This window comes from Mustela lutreola, chromosome 4 (genome assembly GCF_030435805.1).
Source record: "Mustela lutreola isolate mMusLut2 chromosome 4, mMusLut2.pri, whole genome shotgun sequence".
Lineage (NCBI taxonomy): Eukaryota > Metazoa > Chordata > Mammalia > Carnivora > Mustelidae > Mustela > Mustela lutreola.
Genome location: NC_081293.1, coordinates 51738209 through 51761782, shown reverse-complemented (window position 1 = coordinate 51761782; position 23574 = coordinate 51738209). Strand labels below are relative to the sequence as shown.

The window sequence follows — 23574 nt, the reverse complement described above, 5'->3', positions numbered from 1 at the left end:
AGGATGCTCAGACAGGCCTTCGGTACGTGTTTGCTACCTTTCGACTCAAACATTTAATTTCTCATGAGCTCTTATGTATTATGTTTGGAATTAATTTCAGAGGCCTTTTGTGCTGAAGAAGAAAAGGGGTCGTAAACGCAGGAGGATCAACAGCAGCGTCACAACTGAGACCATTTCTGAGACGACCGAAGTCCTGAATGAGCCCTTTGACAACTCAGATGAAGAGAGGCCAATGCCGCACCTGGAGCCTACCTGTGAGATTGAAGTAGAGGAAGACGGCGGGAAGCCGGCCCTGAGAAAAGCATTCCAGCATCAGCCTGGCAAGAAAAGACAAACAGAGGAAGACGACGAAAAAGACAATCATTGTTTTAAGAGTGCTGATCCTTGTCGAAGTAAGTGGAGGGATTACAAAAATCTCATCCTTGTGTATGTCTCGTATGTGACCGCCCAGAGGCAGCTCGGAGGTTGTGTCGACCCAGCAGGAGTAAGAGCTCGTCTGTCCTCACTCATTCATAAAAGGTTCTATCCCTTCTTCCTGGAACTGGGTTTTATTTTAAACAACTTCTAAGGCCAGAACATTCCTCTAGGTGGGTTCATCTTACTTTTCCAGAAATTGGCTTATCCTTAAAAACTCTGAAGTCTTTCAATAAGAAACACATGCAACTCCTTGATTCTCACAAGTACTTTTTTTCCCACACTTAATATTTCCGGAATCAGGGCTTATATTCCTGTCAGCGTTAGCACTGAATGCTGTAGTTTCTTTCTTCCTGAAAAATAAATTGAGTAAATCGATGATGCGACTTATAATTAGTGGTGTCGTAGGACACATTATTATCAAGAATCATTTAAACTTACTCACACCGTCAGTATTAGCTTTGATAATATAGGATAGTGAGGAAATTAATTGTCCTTCCTTTTAAATTACTATTTTTAATTTGCTGTTGGCAGGAACACCCCACCCCATCCTCTAAAAAAAAAAATTGCTAACCAGTGAATCGTCTATGATTCCCTGTTTAAAAGCAACCATTCCTTGCCTTTTGGCTTGGATTTTTGAGTTCCCTGCTGAATCATAAGGATCTGTGGCTCAGTTGTTAAGCGTCTGCCTTCGGCTTGATTCATGATCCTAGGGTCCTGGGATCGAGCCCCACATCGGGCTCAGTGGGGAGTTTGCTTTTCCCTCTGTCCCTCCCCCTGCTTGTGCTCTTTCTCTATAATAAATGGACAAAATATATATATATATATATATATATATATATATATATATAGTAAAATCTTTAAAAAGAAATCCCTTTATATTCCTAAGTGCAGAATGTTACAGTAGAAATAAGATTAACTGAGTTAAAATGAACATGACAGTTACGGTTTGTTTCTTATTTACTGTAGTGTTCAAACCTTACACTCAAGCAACAGATTGATCCTAAATACAATGTGGACAGAATTAGTGATCAAAAGAATACCTAGAGTATAAATACTCAATCATTTCATGGCAAATACATTACAGTTTGTGTCATGCAAAAATGATCCTCTAGTAGATTACAGATGCATTTGTATTGGGCAAATTTAGGTATTTCTTCATTTGTGTCAGGTGCACAGTTGACTTTAATGCCAGAGAGAACATTCAATTCAAAGTAAATAATGTCATCTGAGATCATTGAAATCTAGTAAATGCCCACCAATAGGAATTCACTTACTCAGGATAGATATGTGAATTAGGCTTCTGTTCATTTCTCCTTGACAGTGGTGTTTTGGAGATGAGCTAGCATTAGTCCCTTTTCCCCTGTGGTTTCTAATTTGTACATGTTCAAATTGTTGTTTTTTTTTTTAACATTGTGGAATTTCTGGGCTTTTACATCAGAATGTCTTATTTGTTAAACTCAAAGCAGTTTATTGTAGTTGTCTATATCCATGTGCTTTCTATTCAGAAGAATGAATTCAAGTTGTTCAAGGTGATATTTTCTAAGCCTTTGTTTTTCTTCCTCCCATTTCTGTCTCCTCGCTAAGACAATACGGATGACAATACAGATAACTTGAAAGACAGCAGTAGAGACAATCCTGAACCTCTAAAGTGCAAACAAGTATGGCCAAAAGGAACAAAACGTGGTCTGTCTAAGTGGAGGCCGAACAAAGAGAGGAAGACCGGATTCAAACTGAACTTGTACACCCCGCCGGAAACACCCATGGAACCTGATGACCAGATAACAGTAGAAGAACAGAAGGAGACTCCGGGGGACAAAACCAGCCCCACTCCCACCAGGATTGAGGAGGAGGTCAAGGAAACCACGGAGCCCCTGCTGCCTCGGGACGAAAACAGAAGGGACGAAACATGCGCACCTCTAAGTCCAAATAAGTCGCGGGGTGAAAAACCAGAAGATGATCTAATCAAACCTGAGGAGGAGGAGGAGGAAGAGGAGGAAGAAGAAGACGAAGAGGAGGAGGAGGAAGAAGAGGAGGAGGAGGAGGAAGAAGAAGAAAATGTGGAAAAAGACCCAGGTGGTGCTAAAAATCAGGAGAAAGAAGAACCAGAAGTCTGCTTGGACAAAGAAGACCCTGTTCCCTTGGACGATCATGAAGAGGAGGAGGAAGAGGATGAAGAGCCATCTCACAACGAGGGTCATGATGCAGATGACGAAGACGACAGCCACATGGAGTGTACAGAAGTGGAGAAGGAAGAACGCCCAAGAGAAGCCTTCAAAGAAGTCCTGGAAAACCAAGAGGCTTTTTTAGACCTTAGTGTCCAGCCGAGTCATTCGAACTCAGAGGTCTTAATGGACTGTGGCGTTGACCTTGCAGCTGCTTGTAACGGTGAACCTAAGGAGCTTGCTGGAGACCCCGAAGCTGCACCTGAATCCGATGAGGAACCCCCGGAAGAACAGGCCCAGAAGCAGGACCGGAAGAGCAGTGAAGAAGCGGGTGCCGAGTTCAAAGAGCGAAACAGCGCAACCATGGAAATCGACTCCGAGACCGTTCAGGCGGTTCAGTCCTTGACACAGGAGAATAGTGAACAGGATGACACTTTTCAGGATTGTGCCGAGACTCAAGAGGCCTGTAGAAGCCTACAGAACTACACCCATGCAGACCAAAGTCCACAGATCGCCACCACTCTGGACGACTGCCAGCAGTCAGACCACAGTAGCCCCGTTTCATCCGTCCATTCCCATCCTGGCCAGTCAGTACGTTCTGTCAACAGCCCAAGCGTCCCTGCCCTGGAAAACAGCTATGCCCAAATCAGCCCAGATCAAAGTGCCATCTCGGTGCCGTCTTTGCAGAACATGGAGACCAGTCCCATGATGGATGTGCCGTCGGTGTCAGACCACTCCCAGCAAGTCGTGGACAGCGGGTTTAGCGACCTGGGCAGCATCGAGAGCACCACGGAGAACTACGAAAACCCGAGTAGCTACGACTCCACCATGGGCGGCAGCATTTGCGGAAACGGCTCTTCGCAGAACAGCTGCTCCTACAGCAGCCTCACCTCCAGCAACCTGACGCAGAGCAGCTGTGCTGTCACCCAGCAGATGTCCAACATCAGTGGCAGCTGTAGCATGCTGCAGCAGACCAGCATCAGCTCTCCCCCAACCTGCAGCGTCAAGTCTCCTCAGGGCTGCGTGGTGGAGAGGCCGCCGAGCAGCAGCCAGCAGCTGGCCCAGTGCAGTATGGCCGCTAACTTCACGCCGCCCATGCAGCTGGCTGAGATCCCCGAGACGGGCAGCGCCAACCTCGGCCTGTATGAACGAATGGGCCAGAGTGATTTTGGGGCTGGGCATTACCCACAGCCGTCAGCCACCTTCAGCCTTGCCAAACTACAGCAGTTAACTAATACACTTATTGATCATTCATTGCCTTACAGCCATTCCGCTGCTGTAACTTCCTATGCAAACAGTGCCTCTTTGTCCACACCGTTAAGTAACACTGGGCTTGTTCAGCTTTCTCAGTCTCCGCACTCCGTCCCCGGGGGACCCCAAGCACAAGCTACCATGACCCCACCCCCCAACCTGACTCCTCCTCCAATGAACCTGCCACCACCTCTTTTGCAACGGAACATGGCTGCATCGAATATCGGCATCTCCCACAGCCAAAGACTGCAAACCCAGATCGCCAGCAAGGGTCACGTCTCCATGAGAACCAAATCGGCATCTCTGTCACCAGCCGCTGCCACCCATCAGTCACAGATCTATGGGCGCTCCCAGACTGTAGCCATGCAGGGTCCCGCACGGACTTTAACCATGCAGAGAGGCATGAACATGAGCGTGAATCTGATGCCAGCCCCAGCTTACAACGTCAACTCTGTGAACATGAACATGAATACTCTCAACGCCATGAATGGGTACAGCATGTCCCAGCCAATGATGAACAGTGGCTACCACAGCAATCACGGCTACATGAATCAAACACCCCAATACCCTATGCAGATGCAGATGGGCATGATGGGAACCCAGCCATATGCCCAGCAGCCAATGCAGACCACGCCCCATGGTAACATGATGTATACGGCCCCCGGACATCACGGCTACATGAACACGGGCATGTCCAAACAGTCTCTCAATGGGTCCTACATGAGAAGGTAGGCAACAGGGGCCGTCACGAGATCCGCCCCCCCACCCCCGGCATCACTATCGGATTGAATCTGCACAAATACCTTCGAAGAGTACGATTTCAAAACCAGCAATTGGTGTGAATGCAAAAACATTTGTTGGCACCATTTATTTTAAAAAAAAAAAAAAAAAAAAAAAAAAGCTGTATGCAGCAGAAAGCCTTATACAAGTTGTTTTTCTTTTTTCCTTTTTCTTTTTTCGTATCTTTGTTTCTGTTACTTTTATATGAAATTCTCTGCAAAGGAAGGCCTCTCTGGACTACAGTTTGAAGGCAGTCACTTGTTGTGCCTGCTTCCATTAAACGATGTGGATATCAAGCCCCGCCCCCACCGGATTATCCGTTTTAATACTGAACCTAGAACTTTTTTTTTCTTCCCTGTCCACTCCATGTAAATGCCTTTAGCATTTCAGTTATTGTATATTTTGTTTAAGGTGACACTTCAGCATGCCGCTAATGTCTTTGTTAGTGACAGTGCATTTTGTAGTACTGTACAAGTGTTGTGCTAACAGTAAGCCATTTCTTAAGTTTTTTGCCTTGATTAGGGTGCCCTAATTTGAGGGTTTAAAAAAAAACTATATTTTTGTTAATTATAAAATTGTAAAGAGCTATAAAAGCTATTCCCATTTGGTTAGTCAAAAAGGGTTTTATTGCTAAATGTTTGGTGTAAAGTTGAGACCCTTTTCCATTTTGGTGACAGATTTCTTTGGGGAAAAAAGGCAGCTTTCTGTTTTATAAATGCAGACTTCTGTTTATTGAATGAAGCATATCTCAGTGTTTATCTGTCAGGTTTTGAAACATTTCATATATGTCCAAATACTTGGCAGGATTTAAAAAAAAATAGTGAATTTGGTGTAAAGTTGCTATTTTATGGAAATGCCTCTAACTTTACATTTTCATTCCATCTGTAGATTTTTCTATCTTTATAAAATATTGGAGTTATTTTTTAAGGAAAAATAGAGAAGTAGCTTGTGAATAGCTCAAACTAAGCTTACAAACCGCATGTAAAAAAGCAAAAAAGTTATTTGTGTCTGTTTATATTGCTTCCTTTTTTGTAGCCTTTGTACCTGTACAGGGTGACTGTAAGGGCCAAGCAGGAGAGGCGTAATCCTTGTATAAAATAGGAGCCAGCGACACTCTTGTATTTATCTGTTCTCTTTTTAGTCAGTCACTTCAAAAAAAAAAAAGAAAAAAAAACAAACAAAAAAAGCTGTACATTTTAACATAAAATAAATTATGATGAGCCATTTTTAGCCTCTTGTGTCCTGTCATATTATGATCGATAGAGAATGACCAATTGAACTGTATCATGTGTCACATCTCAGAAACACATACACATTTTGGGAAAATAAATTATTTAGTGTAAATTGGAGTTATGAGATTTTCTGATTTGTTTGACTTTGGGGGAGGGGGTTGGCAATAAATAAGAGTAATATCTAATAAAACCATCACATATACCAAATACCTATTTAATAAATTAATTTATAATGGATTTTAATGCTTTTCATGAAAGTTTATTTTATGCTGGTGCATACCTTCTGTATGCCAATCATTGTCTTTAAAATAAAGTGAATTTGTTTTTTTCTTTTTGACTTTGATCTTCATTTGCAAAGGGATCCTGCACCAATACCCGTTTGCCTCATTTGTACAGTCTGTATAAACACCCCTCAGGACCTTAGCACAGTGGTAGCAGACTTCATTTTTATAAACGTTAATACCCAAAAGGCACCCAGTTTGGGATTAAACATTTGAAAAATCATTTTCTCAAAAGTGTGAAAGTTTTGCTCTGTTGTGAATGAGTGATTGGATGTTTTCTTTAGAGTCCAAAGTTTAGACCAAAAAGAAAAAGGTCATTGTTTACAAACATAATTTCATGGCATTCAGAGAAAGGTGACTGTTCAAACATTTTATTGTTCAAGCTGCAAGCATAAAAGTAAATGCTTGCATTGGCACCCATGTGAAACTGGCCTGCTTTAGCTCTCCATGTGTCTAAATGTGGGCACTAAAACTCTCCCACCACTTCCTGTCAACCTCTTTGAGGGAAAAGCATTGCTTTTCCATCAGTGGTTTGACACAATAAATCTAGTAAGACACAGACTTCACGTAGGCTCAGAATACAAGAGAAGGCAGCCTCGTGTGTACACCCTAGGATCACAGGCCCCTGCAGGGGGGGGACTGTGCTGGCTGGTGCGTTGCCTTGTGCTTTCCCCTTTCCTATGTCTCTGTCACAGTTACAGGGTCTTCTGGCTTCAGTGGCAAGATCTTGTCTTTCGGTCCTTTGCTCCTACAGATGGAGTCGGTGGGGGGATACCTGTAGAGGCTGAGGGAGCGCTTACAAGAACACCCTCCTGTAAGGGCTGTCGTCACAAAGGGAAGAAAACACTCCCACTGCTGTTCCTGGACTGAAAGGAAACGAATCCACCTCCAGAGCGGGAGGTGATGGTGTGCCGCTCTCCTGACTCGACTGCTGCCTCACTTCAGCAGCGGCCTAGAATCTTAGCAGCCCAGTGGGTGCTCCTGTCGGGAAGAGGCTGCCTGAGCCCGGGAGCTGGGATGGGGGCCTGCTAACAAGCTGATCTGGAAGCTTCCACTGGCCCCATCTTGAAACCTTCACATACGTAGTCTTTTTCCTCTTCTGTGGAGGTTCTTTGGGGACTGAGATTCCCCCTGTGTTTTCCCTTTTGCAGTGGCTTTGCTAATCACACCCTATGGTTTGTGTGAAACGGGGGTTCCATCACCCTCCACGCGAAAAGTCATTGTTTACAAACATTTCATGGCATTCAGAGAAAGTTCTGTTGAAACATTTCATTTGAGCGACAAGCATAGAAATAAATGCTTGGCTCGGCACCCATGCCTGCCTCACAATCCCCTGGGGGAGCTCAAAGGCAAGTTCTGGGCACTACCCCAGACCTGCCAGACCAACATCTAAGAACAGTACTGGGGACTCTGTCACAGGCTCCCGAGGGATTGCAGCAGAGCCGGGAACAGAATCCCTCTGCAGGCCCAATCTCCCAACATTAGAGGGCAGGACAGAAAGGCTTTGGGGAGGAGAGAAACTGCTGATCTGAGGTGGCCTCAGAATCCTTCTCACTAGAGAAAGCCATTCAGATGTAAAGGTAATGCCAAGGATCCTGGAAAACAAGAACCTGGATTCATCAGGACTGACATGGAGTCACCATCGGCTTGAGATTCATTGACAAGCCACGTTTTTTTTAAGCCCAGGAATGTGTTCTTTCATTTACCGTGTTAAGAGTCTCTAGTGGTCATCAGCTGTCCACTGTAACTTTTGAATGGCCCAAGCGGGGCCCACCCACGTGTGAAGGCATTGGCCTTCCCTGCTGACATTTTGTTTTAGAAACACTAAATATTGTTGCCAAGCTTTCAGACAGCCCTTCCACGTGGCCCACCGGCCCACCCTATGCAGGAGATGGGGCAGCTGTCTCCAGCGTGCACATACATGGAGAGACTGGGCTCCAAGAAGCCGTGGCCCAAACTGACTCAGCTCAACTATGTGAGCTGAAACAAGCCCAGTTCTCCAAATGGCAGCTCTTCCTACAACACCCGACCTTGTGAAAAGGCCATAGCTGTCGTCTCTCTGGTTGAAAGGCTTAGCCAACAAATCCATGATGTTATAGGAGCTGGTAAGGGCCCATACGAATAGAGGTTACTTTGTTGTTACAAGCAAGCATTATCCCCAGCAGTCTACAGTCAAAACTCAGAGTACCAGCACAGTTACATGATGAAGCAATACCTTCCATTTCTTTGTGCTCAGGCGTCCATAATTCCACATTCCTGGTTTTCCTTCTCCCTTCTCTGTATCTCCCTCTGCCACCTAGTCCCAGCTTTAAACACAGGTGCTGAAGCCACAGGCCTGGGGCTTCCTCTCTTTTCTCCTCTCACCTCATACTACAATGAGTTCAAACACCACCTGCATACAGATGACACCCAGAATTACATCTCTAGTTATGAACATTCCTCTAAGCTCCCTCTAGATTCAAGGTCAAATGACACGGGACACCTTTTGTAGGTCTTACAGATGTGAGGTAACTGCTGATCTCCAGTCTCCTCCCCCGATTTCTGCCCTCATCAATCCCATCTCCATATTCAGGCAAGAAACCGAATCAGTAGCTTTCATTTTTCTCTCCCCTCTCAGAAGGTTTGGTTGATTCTCCAGGATAATTCCAAACAAATCTTGAGGCCTAGTCCTCTGGCACTGTCTCAATCCAGGCCACCTTCCCCTTCCTGTCCACAGTTCCAACAGCCCCCTGACTCTTCATCTTGCCTCCCTTCTCAACTCCCAGCAAGCCATTCTCCACCGTTCTGGAGGAGTGATCTCCTTACAACATAGATCATACCATTCCCCTGCTTAATATCTCTCAGTGGTTTTTCTCTGCATTTGAAATAAAATCTAGTTTCTATAACCCTCTCCTTCCACTCTTCCTCTCACCCATGAGCTCCAGCTTCACTCAAGGGCAGTTCCTCAAAAACACACCTCTTTGTCACCCCAGGGGCCTTCACCAGCACTATTCTTTTCCTCAGGCTAAAATGATCCCTCCTCTTTGGAAGGTGTAATCCTTCAAGTCTCAGCTCACCCCATCTCCTCACAGAGGTCTTTGACTGCCTCGTCCCCAACTGTTCTTCACCTCAATACCTGTTTCCCTCATTGCACTAGGTCACAACCTGCCATTTTGTTTTTACTTTTTACTTCCTAACCCAGTTTTGGGCATGTGGTAAGTTCTTAATGAATACTCTCTGACCAAATAACTTACTCCTGAAGACTTGAAATGTTTTCGCAAAAACTTCTATTGCTACTTTCTCCTACCTCAGGCGCCTGGGAGCCATCTTGAAGAGACAGTTACTCCAACCTCAAAGTTCTCTGCTTCTGCTGTCTTCAGTAGGATTCATACCCCCCACAAAGAGGTGGGAGCATGTTGGAAGGTGGGGACAAGTTCAAGAGAACTTCCATGCATTACACGCTTCCTGCATAATGGATTCATTTAAATCTAAGTATTTAATTATGATGTATTAAATACAGTATTTCAATAAAGCGGAAATACTAATTTCTCTCTGGACAAGGAACAGTGGGTTATTGGGATCCTCTGACGGGAAAGTCGAGGTAGGCACCTCTGTGACCCTAGAGCCCCTTTCAGTCTGTGTCTCTTTCCCAAGAGCCTGTGTACGGCTCCTCCCTCAGAATGAAATCGGAGTCATTAGGAGGAACTGACCTTGTTCCTTTCTTGTCCTCAACCTCTGACATCTCCATCGTCATCTCTCCGTGGATTCTGTCTAGGTTAGGGCTCCTGGTTCCAGAAGCCATCTACCTGCTTGTTGCTTCCTGCTGTTTTCTCCTCAAAAATAAAACGCGGTGCCTGGCTTAGCTCTCAGGGGCAGGGAAATTCCACACTTGAGCTCACTTGACTGCCTTGTTCTCCCATTAAACACCAAACACGTTTGCAAATACGTGCTGGTGTGACTGAAAACAAGCCTGTGTTGCTTTGACTAGAATCAAAATGAAAGGAGCTTCTCCAAGTAGTATCCTTCTCCTTTTTTCCAAAATTGTGAAGTCAACCTCTTGTGCACAGTTCATGGAACTTCTCTGGGGAGTGGCAACTCTGGCTAAGATTCTGAAGAGCCCTAGCTCCTAAGGAAGGAGAAAGAACACAAGGTAGGGGCCTCTGTACAGGGACTCAGGACATGCAACCCAGCCCTAATAAATGAGTTACTCTCTGCACTCGGCAGAGAGCAGCATCTACGGGGCGGGTGTGGGAAGTGACCCAAGCCTGGGGGTGGCAAAGAAGATGCAGGAGATGGTAAGGAAGTATGGATGCCCCAGAGAGGGGACCCGCTAATAAGATGGGTGAACTCTCTCGTAACACAAGTATCCAGGGCACTTTCCTGCGGCTAGGAAAACAACCAAACTATACTTTGAAATTATTCTTTCAGAATATGACTTGCAGGGATGCCTGGGTGGGTCAGTTGGTGAAGGGTCCTGGGATTGAGCCCCACCTCAGGCTCCCTGCTCAGCGCGGAGTCTGCTTCTCCCTCTGCCTGCTGTTCCCCCTGCCTGTGCTTGCTCTTCCTCTCTCTCTGACAAATAAAGTCTCAAAAAAAAAAAAATATATATATATATATATATATATATATGACTTTCAGACAGAGCCAAAACATTTAATCACAGCACAATGCCTGACATTTTCCAACCCTGTTCTGCTTCCATCTTACCAGATAAAAAAATAAAAATAAATACAGGTGCCTTGGTGCAGAGCTATGTGCTCATGTGTAACCAGTTCTGCTGAGAGGGCTGTCTGCCTCTTTCCACTGTGAAGCCAAGAGCTTGTCAGGCGGCAGCTTTGACTCCTCCCTGTTCATCAGCGCACACCTGGGCAGTTTGAGTTGGGAGGAAGTCGGGCTTTGGTTTCACTGTCCCAAGTCCCAGGGCAGGGTGATTTCCGCCTTCCCTCTCCATTCCCGAGTGTCTCTGCACGCTGTGCAAGGGGCTTTATGGGTCCTTTTCACCAGCCTTGTCACTGTTGTCACCGAACTGGGCCTGTCGCCTCTGCTCCACCAGTTGCTTGTCCAGGTCCCGGAGCTGCTTCAGAAAGCCCCGGTTGGGTAGGACACAGCGGTTCTTGGCCACTTGCTGGATGGCGTCCACCAGGGTCATGTTCTTGTGAATCATCAGGTAGGCCAGGACCAGAGTTGCCGACCGGCTGCGGCCCATGACACAGTGAACCAGGATCTTACCTGAAATGCAGTGGGGAGAAGAGGCACCTAACTATGCTAGTAATCATTGCATCCTTCGTCACCACGCACTCTCGGGGCCCGGGGTGGGGCGGATGCCAGTTTCCCTTAAGAATATCCTTGATGAAGCAGTAAAAATGACTTTTATCAAATTTCAGCCTTTGGTTACACTTCTACTTAATATTCTGTGCGATAAAATCGTACGTACACATAAAGCACTTGGGCTGAGTACCAAAGTCAGATGGTTATCACAAGAAAAAAAACATATGTGAGATTGAGTTGCGAGCTGAATTAGCCACTCTTCGTGAAACACCGTTTTTATGTAAAAGAACAAATGACAGGAAAACCAGGATAATTCACATTTGGGTATTTGGCAGACTCTGTCTCCAAAGTGAACGAAGTAAGTCTCTCATTTCAAAGGAAACAACCAATGGTATTTGTTGTCAGTGATAAAATGCAAGGCTTTGAGCAAAAGATTAGAGTTTGGGGGTTGCCTGGGTGGCTCAGTGGGTTAAGGCCTCTGCCTTCAGCTCGGGTCATGGTCTCAGGGTCCTGGGATCAAGCCCTGCATCGGGCGCTCTGCTCAGCAGGGAGCCTGCTTCCCCCTCTCTGCCTGCCTCTCTGCCTACTTGTGATCTCTCTCTCTGTCAAATAAATAAATAAAAATAAATAAAATCTTTAGTTAAAAAATTAGAATTTAGGAAACTTGTACTTATTTCTGTGAGGTTGACAGTTTTTCAGTTGAGATTGGTGGTGATATTAAGAAAAGTGTTCTTTAAAAAAAAAAAAAGTGTTCTTTCAATAATCTACAATGAAAACTGTCAACAACTGGAAGATAACATAAATTAGGGAACCAATATTTTCCAAATGGCCAACATGGGATATTATAAAATCATGCATGGGTTAAAAAAAAAAAATCCACTCAAAGTGCAAGACAGACCAATGGATTTTCATGTAACAAAGTACGTATGAAGTTCACTGATACAGTTTCAGATGCCACATCACAGCTAGCTTTTAAAAAATGATTACTTGTCAAGTTTTGGTGTAGTATTAGAAAAGACTATCCACAATTATCTGAAAATTCTATTAAAATAAACCTCCCTGGGGTGCCTGGGTGGCTCAGTGGGTTAAGCCTCTGCCTTCGGCTCAGGTCATGATCTCAGGGTCCTGGGATCAAGCCCCACATCAGGCTCTCTGCTCAGCAGGGAGCCCACTTCCCCCTCTTGCTCTGCCTACTTGTGATCTCTCTCTCTCATTCTGTCAAATAAATACATAAAATCTTAAAAAACAAAACAAACAAACAAAAATATCTGAATGAGAGAATAAAATACTAAAAGGGTGGCAAGACCCCAGAAAAATGTGTGTTAACCAAATCAGAAGAGACCCCAAATCATGGGGAGAAGAAAGGAGATTAAGAGAAATATATATATATTGGATCGGTGAATAGAACAGAGCCACCCACTTGATTTTGGGTGTATTTTGGTCTCTTAGAAGAAACTACCTCCCAAAATTTTAAAGAAGGAAAAACTTACATATATATACAAAAATAAGGGTAAACCTGATTAAGGGATGGGATATGACTGCAAAGATGAAAATTTTTTAAAAATTTCTAAAAAAGGAGTTGATAAGTTGGTTAGGAAAAGAAAGAAGAAGGAAGTGGAGAGAATTTGCTCAGGATGGAGACTAGAACAAAGCCATGTGCTAGATTTAGGGTATATTTTGATCTATTAGAAGAAGTATCCCAAAAATTTTTGGAAGAAAAAACCCTATATGTATACAAAAAATAAAGTTAGATACAATAAAGGATAAAATATGATTATAATAATGAAGTTTCAAAAGGATTTTTTAAAGAAAGGCATTGTTAAGATAAACTAGTTAAAAAATGTTAAAAGAGGAAAGAGTAAAACTTAAAAAAATTAGAATAAGAAAACAATAAAACTTTAAAAATTAAATTAACTTTGCAAGATTAAAGAATCATGGGGAGAAAGCCATGAAATTCCATACTTTGCTTTCCCCTCCTCTGGAATTCCACTGTTCCCCTTGATCAGTGAACTTGGTCTTGGCTGGATGTTCTTGCTGATCTTTTGGGGGAGGGGCCTGTTGCAGTGATTCTCAAATGTCTTTGCCTGAGGTGGAATTGCGCCGCCCTTGCCAGGGGCTGGGCTGAGTAATCTTCTCCAGTTAGCTTTCAGGAGCTTTTTACCCTGAACGCTTTCCATAGAACTCTGGAAGAAGGGAATGAAAATGGCAGCCTCCCAATCTCTGGCCTGGAGGAGCCGAGGGCTCAGGGCCCCAATCCTCAGTGCACCCTTGGGGAAAAGCGGTCAATCACTCCCATCTCCCTGGTCTCCGGCCATGCTCCGTGCTCAACTGGCCTGTGACCAAGTGTTTCTGTCTCTGGCACACAGCAGCTCCATTTGGAGTCTCCAAACCCAGCAGATTCCTGCCTCCAGAGAAGGAAGGTGAGTCCCCAGATCTGCCACTTGTGGGGTCCCTGCTCAAAGAGCAGTGGTCTGATTGTGCCACAGATCACAGTTTAAGGTAACCCCAAATTGAGAGCTCACTCCTCAGCTCCGTCTCTGGAGCCGGCTTCCCTGCTCCAATACCTGCAAGCTCTGCGACACTCAGACATCCCTGATCCTTCTGTGACCCCATGGGACCTGAGGCCACGCTGTCCCTGCGAGGGCTCCACCCCCGCTTAGCCTCTGGAGCGATGTCCCTCAGTGGAGCAGACTTTTAAAAGTCCTGATTTTGTGCTCCATTGCTCCACTGCTTGCTGGGAGCTGGCTCCTCCCACCATGGTCTATCTTCCCGACGTTTCTGATTCACTTCTCCACATGTCCTACCTTTGAGGAAGTGGTCCATTTTTTGTTTCTAGAATTGCTACTCTTCTTCTCTTCAATCTCCTGTTGGATTTGTAGGTGTTCGCAATGGTTTGATAACTATCTAACTGATCTCCTGTGACCTGATGTCATCTCAGCCTGCTACTTCTCCACCATCTCATTCTACTTCTCCCTGATCTCATTCTATCCTTAACAGAACTTCAAGGTTCATTACAATCATCCCCGTGTTACAGATGAAAACAGGCTCTGAGTTGTTAAGTGACATACCAGAGGTCACCCAAAAAGCAGGTGCTGTCACTAGAAATCATTTAAAGCAACTTGTTGCTGAGACCCTACTGTGGGCTGTCTGCAGGCCTCTGGGCTCTGTGGACAGAGAAAGTAGTAAGGTTAAGCTCTCGGCCTGTCCCCAACACTGCCATCTCAGTGGTTCCCTCTCCTGACATTGTGGGAGAGCCCGGCTGGGGTTGAGATGGCTGGGCAGTTTGAGCTGTGGGACTTGTGACCCCAGTGATGTCTCTGTTCTTAAGTCTTGGGCCTGAAGCTCAGAAGGATGACCAAGAAGACTTATGGACATCATCTGGCTTGTGGAACATCAGCAGGATAGGAGAACAGTTTGCTAAAGAATATTTCTGGATGAGTGTGGCTCCCTGTGTCCTCACTCTCACCCCTCACCTGTGCCAGGGGACCATGCCCAGGACAGTGGCCCAGGCGGTGTGAGAAATCCAAGAGGACCCATCCATCCGGCCTGGGGAGGCTCTTTCCCTTCCCCCTGCCGGCGAGGCCTGCACACCTTGCCCAGCAGTAAGGTCTCCATATTGGTCTCTCCACACACACAGTGCTGGCATAGAGAGGTGCTTCATAAGGAACGGTTCATTCGATCACTTCATTTTCACAAATCTCTACAAGCTAACCAGGCAGCCCTCTATCCCACCCGCCATGTTGCTGAGCTACAAGAATGTGACCACACCACTTTTTCCTTGTCCATGTTGGACTAGAAAAGAAGGCAAGAAGCAGGGCTGGCTTCTTTACTGCTGGGCCGGGTTTGGGGGCGACTGGCCCTGGCTCTTGCATGGCATGACCGTGCTCCTGACTGAAATGTACCTCTGGCATTCTAATCCCCACAGACTGTTCCAGAGGCTGCCTGGCCTCTTGCCAGCTCTGCTGATAACTAAAGCGTTTCTTCCTCTCCTGGCAAAAAGGGTAATTCTTCCTGTCATGACTAAATGCTTGAAACAGACGAAAGCTGTAGTTCATTAAGTCTTTTGGGAGCCTGAAGTCTGTTAAGTGGGAGGAGGGGAGGGGAGGGGAGGGGAGGGGAGGGAAAGGGCGAAGGGAGATGGAGGGGGTTGGAAGACAAAGGCGGAAGGGAGAGAAGGGCGCGCTCAGCTCCAGCACAAGCTCCTGGAGCTGAACTTTGGTTATACGAAGAGCTGCCTTAATGTCGTCAACCCCGTGAGCCTGGTTGGTCTCCCTCGGGGTAAGGGCCTGTCTCGGCTCCCCCAGGCACCATTCCCTCTTTGCTCTGTGGCTCTGCTAAGGAGCACCCTTTGGGGTGCAGCGTGAGAACACTCTTGGGAAGGCTCAGAGGACAAGGGCATGGAAAGTGGCCTTGGGCCTTCTCCCCACAGCACCCACACCAGAGCCACCCCCAGGCTCTCTGGTTAACGCCAGCCAGCATTAGGGCCCCGCGCGAAGGCAGCTGTGTCGGGACTGGCATTTTCCCCTCTCAGTGGCTCTCCCTCCGTTGTGCGTGAACAACCATTTGTGGCTTACACGTGTGGAACCTCTCCTCACCCCCAAATCTGCCGAGTACATTCTTAAATAGTTTACCAGATTCAGTCGGCCCAGCCAACAGATGCGGGAGACACAATTATCAACCCATGTCACAGAGGACACAAAGTGCAAAGAAGTGATTGGCCCAGTTTGCTGGGCAATGGCAGAACAGTGATCCCCACCCCCAACCCGGCTCTTGTCACCCCACATTCGGATCTCTTGGATTCTGTGTGGTATCACAAGCATGCGTAGAGCAGGCAGAAGCTCCACAAGGTCATACGAAATTTTGCCACAATTCTTTTCTAATCTATTCATTTTCTTAAAAGAAATGCTGGTTGCACCCACTGAATGGATTCTTATAACACTCTGAGCGGTCCCAATCTGTGTCTTGAAAATGGACATTTCAATGAAATAGTTCCCCTTGGCCTTTACCAAAAGGTGAATTTCCACAATCTTATAAAAACCCATATCCAGAGCTGCTGCTGCTTTCCAGGTGCACATTTTCACTGGTGATCAAAAGATAGGCCGCTGTCACTCAAATCAGTTAGAGAGGCCAAGCCTGTTACCCACCAACCCCCTACCCTCAGCTCCACCCCACCCCTGCCAGGGGTGGACTCTTACAGACAACCTCCTGCCTTGGTTTTGGAGGAAGGCTCTTTGCCTGTCTCACCCTCACCTCCTTCCCTCCGCGGCCTGCAAAGGCAGGCAGAGCTCTTACATTTCCCGAAATGGTTCTGGGTATGGTGGAAGGCGTCAGACAGAGGGTGCATATTGTGTTTTGAACTGCGAGGGGGAGGCCCGTGCGTGCTGCGGTGGGGCCGGAGAATCTCAAAACACCCTGAAAATCTGCTCTGGTGAAAGCTTCGAAGCACCAGAGAGCCAAGCTCCTGCTCAAAAGTGGACTTGGTTTATTTGTTCCTACCTGCCTTATCCGTAATAGATTTTAAGATGGCTTCAAAAGCAGGCTACAGACTGTTTAAGAAAAAGAAAGAACAAAAGGAGAGCCTTGATACTAAAACCTGATCTTTAGAGCTTCCCAGTGTCGGCCCTGGGATTTCTTAAATTAAAACCACACGACTTCACCTCCGAGGACACCATGCCAGGAGCAGTTAAGGCTGTCCAAATGGGGTTTCCACGGCAGTATTTTGTCGGTACGTCTCTCTCCGCAGAAGAGTGACACGTTCAGTTGTTTCCAGACCTTATAACCATCTGGAGTGCCTCACCTTTCATGATTTTTGGTGACCTCTTAGACGGTACATTCACCGGATGTTCAGAATAAGGCCAAAGGACTCTTCCGAGAAGCCTGGGTGACCGGAGGAATTCTTGCTGGCCTCTGATTAGCTCTGGTGACCCTGGGCACATCATTTGGCTTCTCTGGGCGTCTGTTTCCCCACCTCTAAGGGCCAGACACTGAACTAGCTTATTTCTGAGATTTTTCAAGCCTTGACTACAGTTGTCCCAGGAGTTCTTTCAGAAGAGAAGGGTCAGGGTAGGAGAGGGGTAGGGGCGGGTCCCACGGGGCTCACTACAAGCCTCAGATACAGCTCTACAGCACCACAAGGAAGGCTTTTCACCAAAAGTAAACAAGACTTGATGTGAGGGGCAGCAGTGGGAACAGTGTACACGTGGCAGAAACTAGCCAAGGAAGAACAGGAAAGACAAGAGAGGGGAGAGAGAGAGATGCCTTGCCTTCAGTCCAGACTGCCCATCAACACCTCTTACATCAAGAGTATAATAGGAAACATATGAGGGAGCCTGGCTCCCATATATGCCAGAGTAGCATCCCCTAGCCTTCCAGTGAATGACTAGATGCCCCATGCCGAGTACAGGCTGTCCCCAGTGGGTGGAGTCTGTGATAGTGCCATCGCTGACTAATGAGCATCTTACTTTGTTACTCTGACCACCCAGCATAGATTTCAAAGGGACAGTCTCCAGATTTCTTTGGTTTGGTCTTTGTGGTATTTTAAGAAAATTTCAAGGTGTCGCCAACACTTAAAAAATTGGGCAATTTCACATTAACATCCAGATTGAAGACTTTTCCTGAAAAATCTAACCAATCGCATTTGCACTGACTCTTGCCAGACCCATGTTTGTTGGCTGAGATGGAGTAGCAAGCACCCCCTTTGGGGAGAATCTGGGGTTCTCCATCTCGCAACAAGCACACATCCAACGCAGCCAGCTTCATTTGCTTCTGTCCCTGCCAGGTTCCTCAGGGTTTGCAATCGATTTGAGCTCCAGACTTGAGAATATTCAAGTGCAAAGCACTGAGAAGGGATCCCACCGCCTCCCACCTGGGAATGGGCTCCTATCCTGTTCCCCTTGCCCAGCCAACAGGTCTAGTCCCATACCCCCTGATTCTATCCCCTGCCTAGTCTCTGACCTGAGCATATACTTTTCTCTCTTGGCCCTTTCTTTTCTTTGCTAGGTACTTTCGAAAATATGACCCACGGGTCAGGATCCACTGCAGCCTGACATCTCCTCGTCAATGCTCTGATCTGCCCAGGAGTACACATGCTTTGCGAGCCTCATTATTCCCTAATTCAGCAGAGGGGGGAGGACTCTAAAATGGTGCGCCAGGAACTGAAAACAAGCTGTCATGTGAGTCTACTGCCCTAGTTCAAAGTTGGAATGTCTTTTTTTCCTTTTCTTTTTCTTTTGGGATTGGAAACTTTATTACGATGGCGCACACATGCTAGTGTGGTTATGTGTTTCATGGTGCACGACCTCCCTTTATCAAACACATCTGAGGACCTGCTGTGCACCGGGTTCCATGTGGCGTGCTCTATGTGGGTTACTGCCGATGCTCATTATAACCTTCCAAGGTAAATATTTTCATCACCAGATTGAGAAAGCAAGGCTTAGAGAAACCACGTTGTTAGTCAGTTATATGGCGTGAAATCCCGCCCCATCTTCTCCAAAGCCTGCCAGACCCCTTCCATTAAGAAAAAGTTTGAAGATACAGTAATGGTGAAAGAGTACACATTAAACAGAAACCAAAGGATTGGGCTGTGGCAGTTTCTCGTTTTTTGTTTTTTTTTGTTTTTTTTTTTTTTTCTTGTCAAATATGTTTTCGGTTAACTTCAAATAATTTAAGGCGAATTTTACCTCACGTTGATGAGTCAGAGGCCAGTTGCTTTTTGATACTACCTAGAAACCCAGAATGCATATAATGCAAAAGATTGTCCGTAAATAGTCTCATAAAAGCATGACTTTGAAATGAGGCATCCCCTAATAAGAGCCCTTCAGCTCTTGTGAGGGTTTTTCCTCACTGGGACTTTGCTTTCTGAACCAAAACAATGACAAACTGTTGGTGCCCAGCTGTGGGGCCAGGACCACTAGGGGAGGGCCATCAAGGTCTGGGACTCGGGCGGGGCCCAGCTGCAGACTGCAGGTTCCTGAAGCAGACTGGTCAGCTAGTCACTGAGCCTCATAATCCCAGTCTCTTGTGGCAAGAAAGGCTTTTAGTAACTGGACAATGTGATGGTCCCATAAAGGGGTATGAAATGTGGGCCTAAAGTCAGAGCACTGAGTAGGGAGTATAAGTCCCTCTGGCCTCTATGAAATGCCCCTGAAACACCCCCTTGCAGCAATAATTGCATACTATTTTACCCCAGTGCAAACCTAAGCCAGGCCCTTCTCTCAGAAAGAGCCATGAAGTCTTTACCTAGCTTAGACAGCTAAAACTGAATTTTGAGTGCAAGGACTAGCACTGTGATTTTAAGAATGGATAATTAACCTTGGGGAAGTTGGACATCATGGGTGCAAAACTCAGGTTCTCAAATATCATTCGCCATTTAGAAGGCTAGGATGTCAGCTTTCTACAGGGGGCCTCACTAGACTGTGTGTTGGTGGTGTTGGTGAAGGGAGATTTAGGGGAGGCAGCGGGCTTGGTTGGTTGGCAGGAGAATTTGAAGTCTCTCCATGAATTCCCAGTCCAGTCAGCTCCCTGAAGCTTTTCTGGCTTTGAAGCCTCAGCTATTAGTCAGGTTTGGACAATTGACATCTGGGCTATAGTCCCTCTGAGGGCATCCAGACAGCATCCTTGCTGCTCCGAGCTCGCTAATGAGCCGTAGGAATTGGGATTCAGACCAAAGGCCTTTCCTCTGAACCCTCCAATTCCTGAAGCCCACAAACAGCATGCTCAGTGTGGCTCCCAGCCTCCTGGGGCTCAGATAATCCCAACTCAATCACTCCCAACCCCACAGAACAGGCTTTGTGAGTGCACAGATCACATCTCCAGCCAAGGTGAGGGGTGGGGCCTCATGGGAGGGGCGGGGCCTCAGGCAGGTTTGTTGGGGTTGTTTCATGGTGGGTCTCTTACTGTGGTCAAGGCTGAGCGCCGTGTTGATGAAAGCGGCTGCTGGGTAGAAGAAGACGCTGAGGTCAAATGTGGGCAGGTCGTCGGCCTCAACGCCGTGGTATTCGATGGCCATGGCGCGGTAGTAGTCGGGTCCAGTGTCCACGTTCCAGCGACCCTGAGCTGCATTCAGCACGTGCGTGAAGCCGGCCTTCTGCAGCCCATAGCGGTCCAGAGCTGTCGCCCTGGGCCAGAGGGGAGAGGCTGGTTAGCTGCGTGGTGCCTTGGCCTGGATCTGTGGGGTTCTCAGGGGCTGCCCTTGGTTTTCTGCTGTCAGTGCCAAAGTAAGGCCTAGTCACTGAAATGAAGGACTTCGGTCATCCAAAGCCCTGCTCTAACTGACCCCTTGGCTGCATGTTCCTGGCTCCGTCTCTTTGAGAAGGGTAAGAATGAAAGGTGGGGTAGATGAGCTAGTCCTTGGTTCGTTCATTCTTTCATCATTCACCAAGCACAGAAGAGCTGGTGTAGACACTATGCCCTAAATTTCATATCCCCTAAAAGGTCACCAGAATGACCTGTTCATCTCATCTTTAAAGCAGGCCTTTCCTCGGAACCTTCCAGATGTTTACAGGGTTTCGTGGATTGGGGCTCGAATGAATGGTTTAAGATGCTGTTTCCATGCAAAGAATTGATTGAGATTGGGCAACATTCTTGACATTGATGTGCACACGGGTGGTGAACACAGTGTCGAACCCTTACTTTAATGAGTGAATCATTGCCTAGTTGGGCAAAGCATTTTTCTGAGGAGAGGTATTTGAGTTGTCTATTGTTGGAGTTGATTTTAGGAAGTTCCTGGAGTCTACTGTGATTTTCTGATTTCTATCCTTACCTTTCTAGGCAAGAATTTCCAGGAATAAGGAATAAAGTCACATTGAAGTTGGTGGCCTTGGAATATAGGGCAGAAGTACATTGTCAGAAGCAGTGGGAATTATTTATGTCTAGAGAGGCCAGGGGGTACTTTCAGGGGTGAGGGCCCTTTGAGTTTGCCTTACTACAAATGTCAGTGCTTGGTGACAGAGGGGAAGAGGGAGGCAAGGGTAAGAAAGTAGCATAGCCCGAGGGGTGGAGGCTGGAGATAATGAAGGCCTTTCAGGAAATGTGTATTACTTCCTGTAATCAATCATTAATCAGAAATAATGATTTAGAATCGCACATGTGCCAGGCACTGTCCTGGGTGCTGACGATGTAACAGTGAACGGGTTAGTCAAGGTCGCTCTGGAAGCATAGATTCTCATGGGGAGAGCAAATAAACAACAAATGAATAAACAAGATCATTTCAGTTAGCTGTAGGAGCTGTGCCAAAGGGCTGTGGTCCTACTTTAAGTAAGGTGGTCAGAGAAGGCCTTGCTGGAGGTAGTATTCAAGCTAAGACTGAGGGATGAGGGGCTAGGCAGGGAAAGAGCAGGAGGAAAAGTGTCTCTTCCAGGCCAAGGACACAGCAAGTGCTAAGAAGAGAAGGTGAGCACGTGTGGCTCCAGTAGCAAGGGGACAGTGGTACAAGAGGAGATTGGAGAGGTAGGCAGGGCCAGGTTATGGTGGACACTGTAGACCACAGGGGAGAGTCTGCCTTTTACTGATAGGGTGGTGGAATGCACCCCCTGCTACGGAGGGTTTTAAAAAAGCAGTGAGCATTGTTTCCTTTTTAAAAAATCAGTCTGGAGATGTGTGGACATGGATTGGAGAGGGGAGAAAGTAGAAGCAGGGAGCTCTGTTGGAGGCTGTTGTATAGCCAAGAGAGGAAGGCGGTTGGAGCAGGTGGGGTCACGGCAGGACATGCTGATGGACTGGGAAGGGGGCTGGGAGGGGGGAGCTGATTTGGCCAGAGCATAGCTTGTGAGAGGAAGAGAGAGAAAGGTCTGGAGAGGGAGTGTGGGGTTGGATGGTGGAAGTCCCTAGATCTGTATTTGGAGGGCTCAAGGACAGCTTTTGACCATGTTTGGGGAGGGTTGATCCTAACTAGGTTTTAAGACGACATCTCCCATCAACAGGGCAAAGGCCAGTTCTACAGTTCAGGAAAGAGATGACAGGTGTCTGGAACCATAACAACAAGAAGCCATAAGTGGCATTGTGCTCCAGCTGAGGGCTCATTTCAAGGTCATCTATAAAAGAATGTAGACAGAGGCACCATATTGAATGTTAATACTGATCAGTACCTTGGGCCAAAAGGAGCCTTGCAGCAGGAAACATATGCCATGGCCCCTTGGCCAAGGGCCCCTGATCTGTTGCTCTTTTCCTGGAGTGTTTTCTTGGTCATGAGAGGAACCATGATGGAGTCCAGTATTTGGGAAAGAGAGACCTAAATGCAGACACTGAGCTTTTAGAAACATTTGCAAAGAGCCCATTGGAACTGAGCCATGGGATGGTGGAGTGTTCCCCCAAGCCCCCCAGCTGGTCTTCGGTGCTGCCATCCTGACTATGGACCACATTCTGCTTTCAATTTTTCCTCAGAAAGACCTGTTTTTCATTTTTCTTTTCGTCCCAAAGTATGTATACAACAAACATTATGCTTTTGGGACATAGATCTGCGCTCAATTAAAGCTTCCACTAATGCAGGCCATCTTGCTGAGTAGCAATCAACCTCACTTTGAGGTTGAGCTCAGTGGAAAAATTAAAATTAACTGTCCTTGACAGGAAGTTCCTACCCACCATAAAGACTGTTCTCTCTGGGTTCAGCAACTGGGTTTCAACATAATCAAGTGGCAGTTTGAATAAATAGCAATTTGCATTTGCTGCTGTGGGGGTCAAGGATCAGGGTAGATATGTGACAAAACTCGTTGCCTGACACCTCCACAGTCAGCTGGCAGAGCTGATTTTAGCTATGTCTGAAGGAGAGGAAAGGGCTCCTGGGGAGGATCAGAACTGCTGGGTGTCTGAGGCCCCCTTCAGGTTTTCGGGGGGCTCTGCAGCTGCCAGAGCCCAGAAAGGGAGGTGGTGTCCTTGCAATGCTCTGGGGATTTCTCCCTAGCTTGACCCTCAGAGTCTAGTTGAGTGCTCAGAAGAGTATCCATGACAGAATGGGGATCTGCAAATAGGGAAACTCTTAGTACATTTGGTAAGCAGTGGTTGTGACAGAGACAGGTCCCCAGCTGACCCAAATGTCTGGCTCAGCCATTCCTGGGAGTGGGGTGGGTCGGAGGGGGCGGGAGGATTTCCCTAGTCCTGTATTGTGGTTTTCTTCTATGTTAAAGCTGCCTGCTTAGACATGTTATGTGGAAAAGAGACTAAGGAATGTGTTTCTGCTGAGGAGAAAATCTCCGGAGAAAAAAGCAGACT

General features: G+C 46.7%; 2 protein-coding genes across 7 annotated transcripts in view; one reads left to right on the top strand and one right to left on the bottom strand.

Moving 5' to 3' along the window:
* The window catches only part of KAT6B (lysine acetyltransferase 6B), a 188790-nt gene extending 182617 nt beyond the window's left edge, over positions 1-6173 (top strand). For all 5 annotated transcript variants that reach the window (XM_059169836.1, XM_059169835.1, XM_059169834.1 and 2 more), the window contains exons 17-18: positions 101-392; positions 2002-6173. In XM_059169836.1, coding sequence (XP_059025819.1) covers positions 101-392; positions 2002-4562 — 2853 coding nt within the window. In that variant the 3' untranslated portion in view covers positions 4563-6173. The remainder of the gene's footprint in view (positions 1-100; positions 393-2001) is intronic.
* Positions 6174-10789: 4616 nt separating this feature from the next.
* Positions 10790-23574, bottom strand: part of DUSP29 (dual specificity phosphatase 29) — a 34880-nt gene continuing 22095 nt past the window's right edge. For both annotated transcript variants that reach the window (XM_059172625.1, XM_059172626.1), the window contains exons 3-4: positions 20266-20486; positions 10790-11331 (exon numbers count right to left, since the gene is read on the bottom strand). In XM_059172625.1, coding sequence (XP_059028608.1) covers positions 11087-11331; positions 20266-20486 — 466 coding nt within the window. In that variant the 3' untranslated portion in view covers positions 10790-11086. The remainder of the gene's footprint in view (positions 11332-20265; positions 20487-23574) is intronic.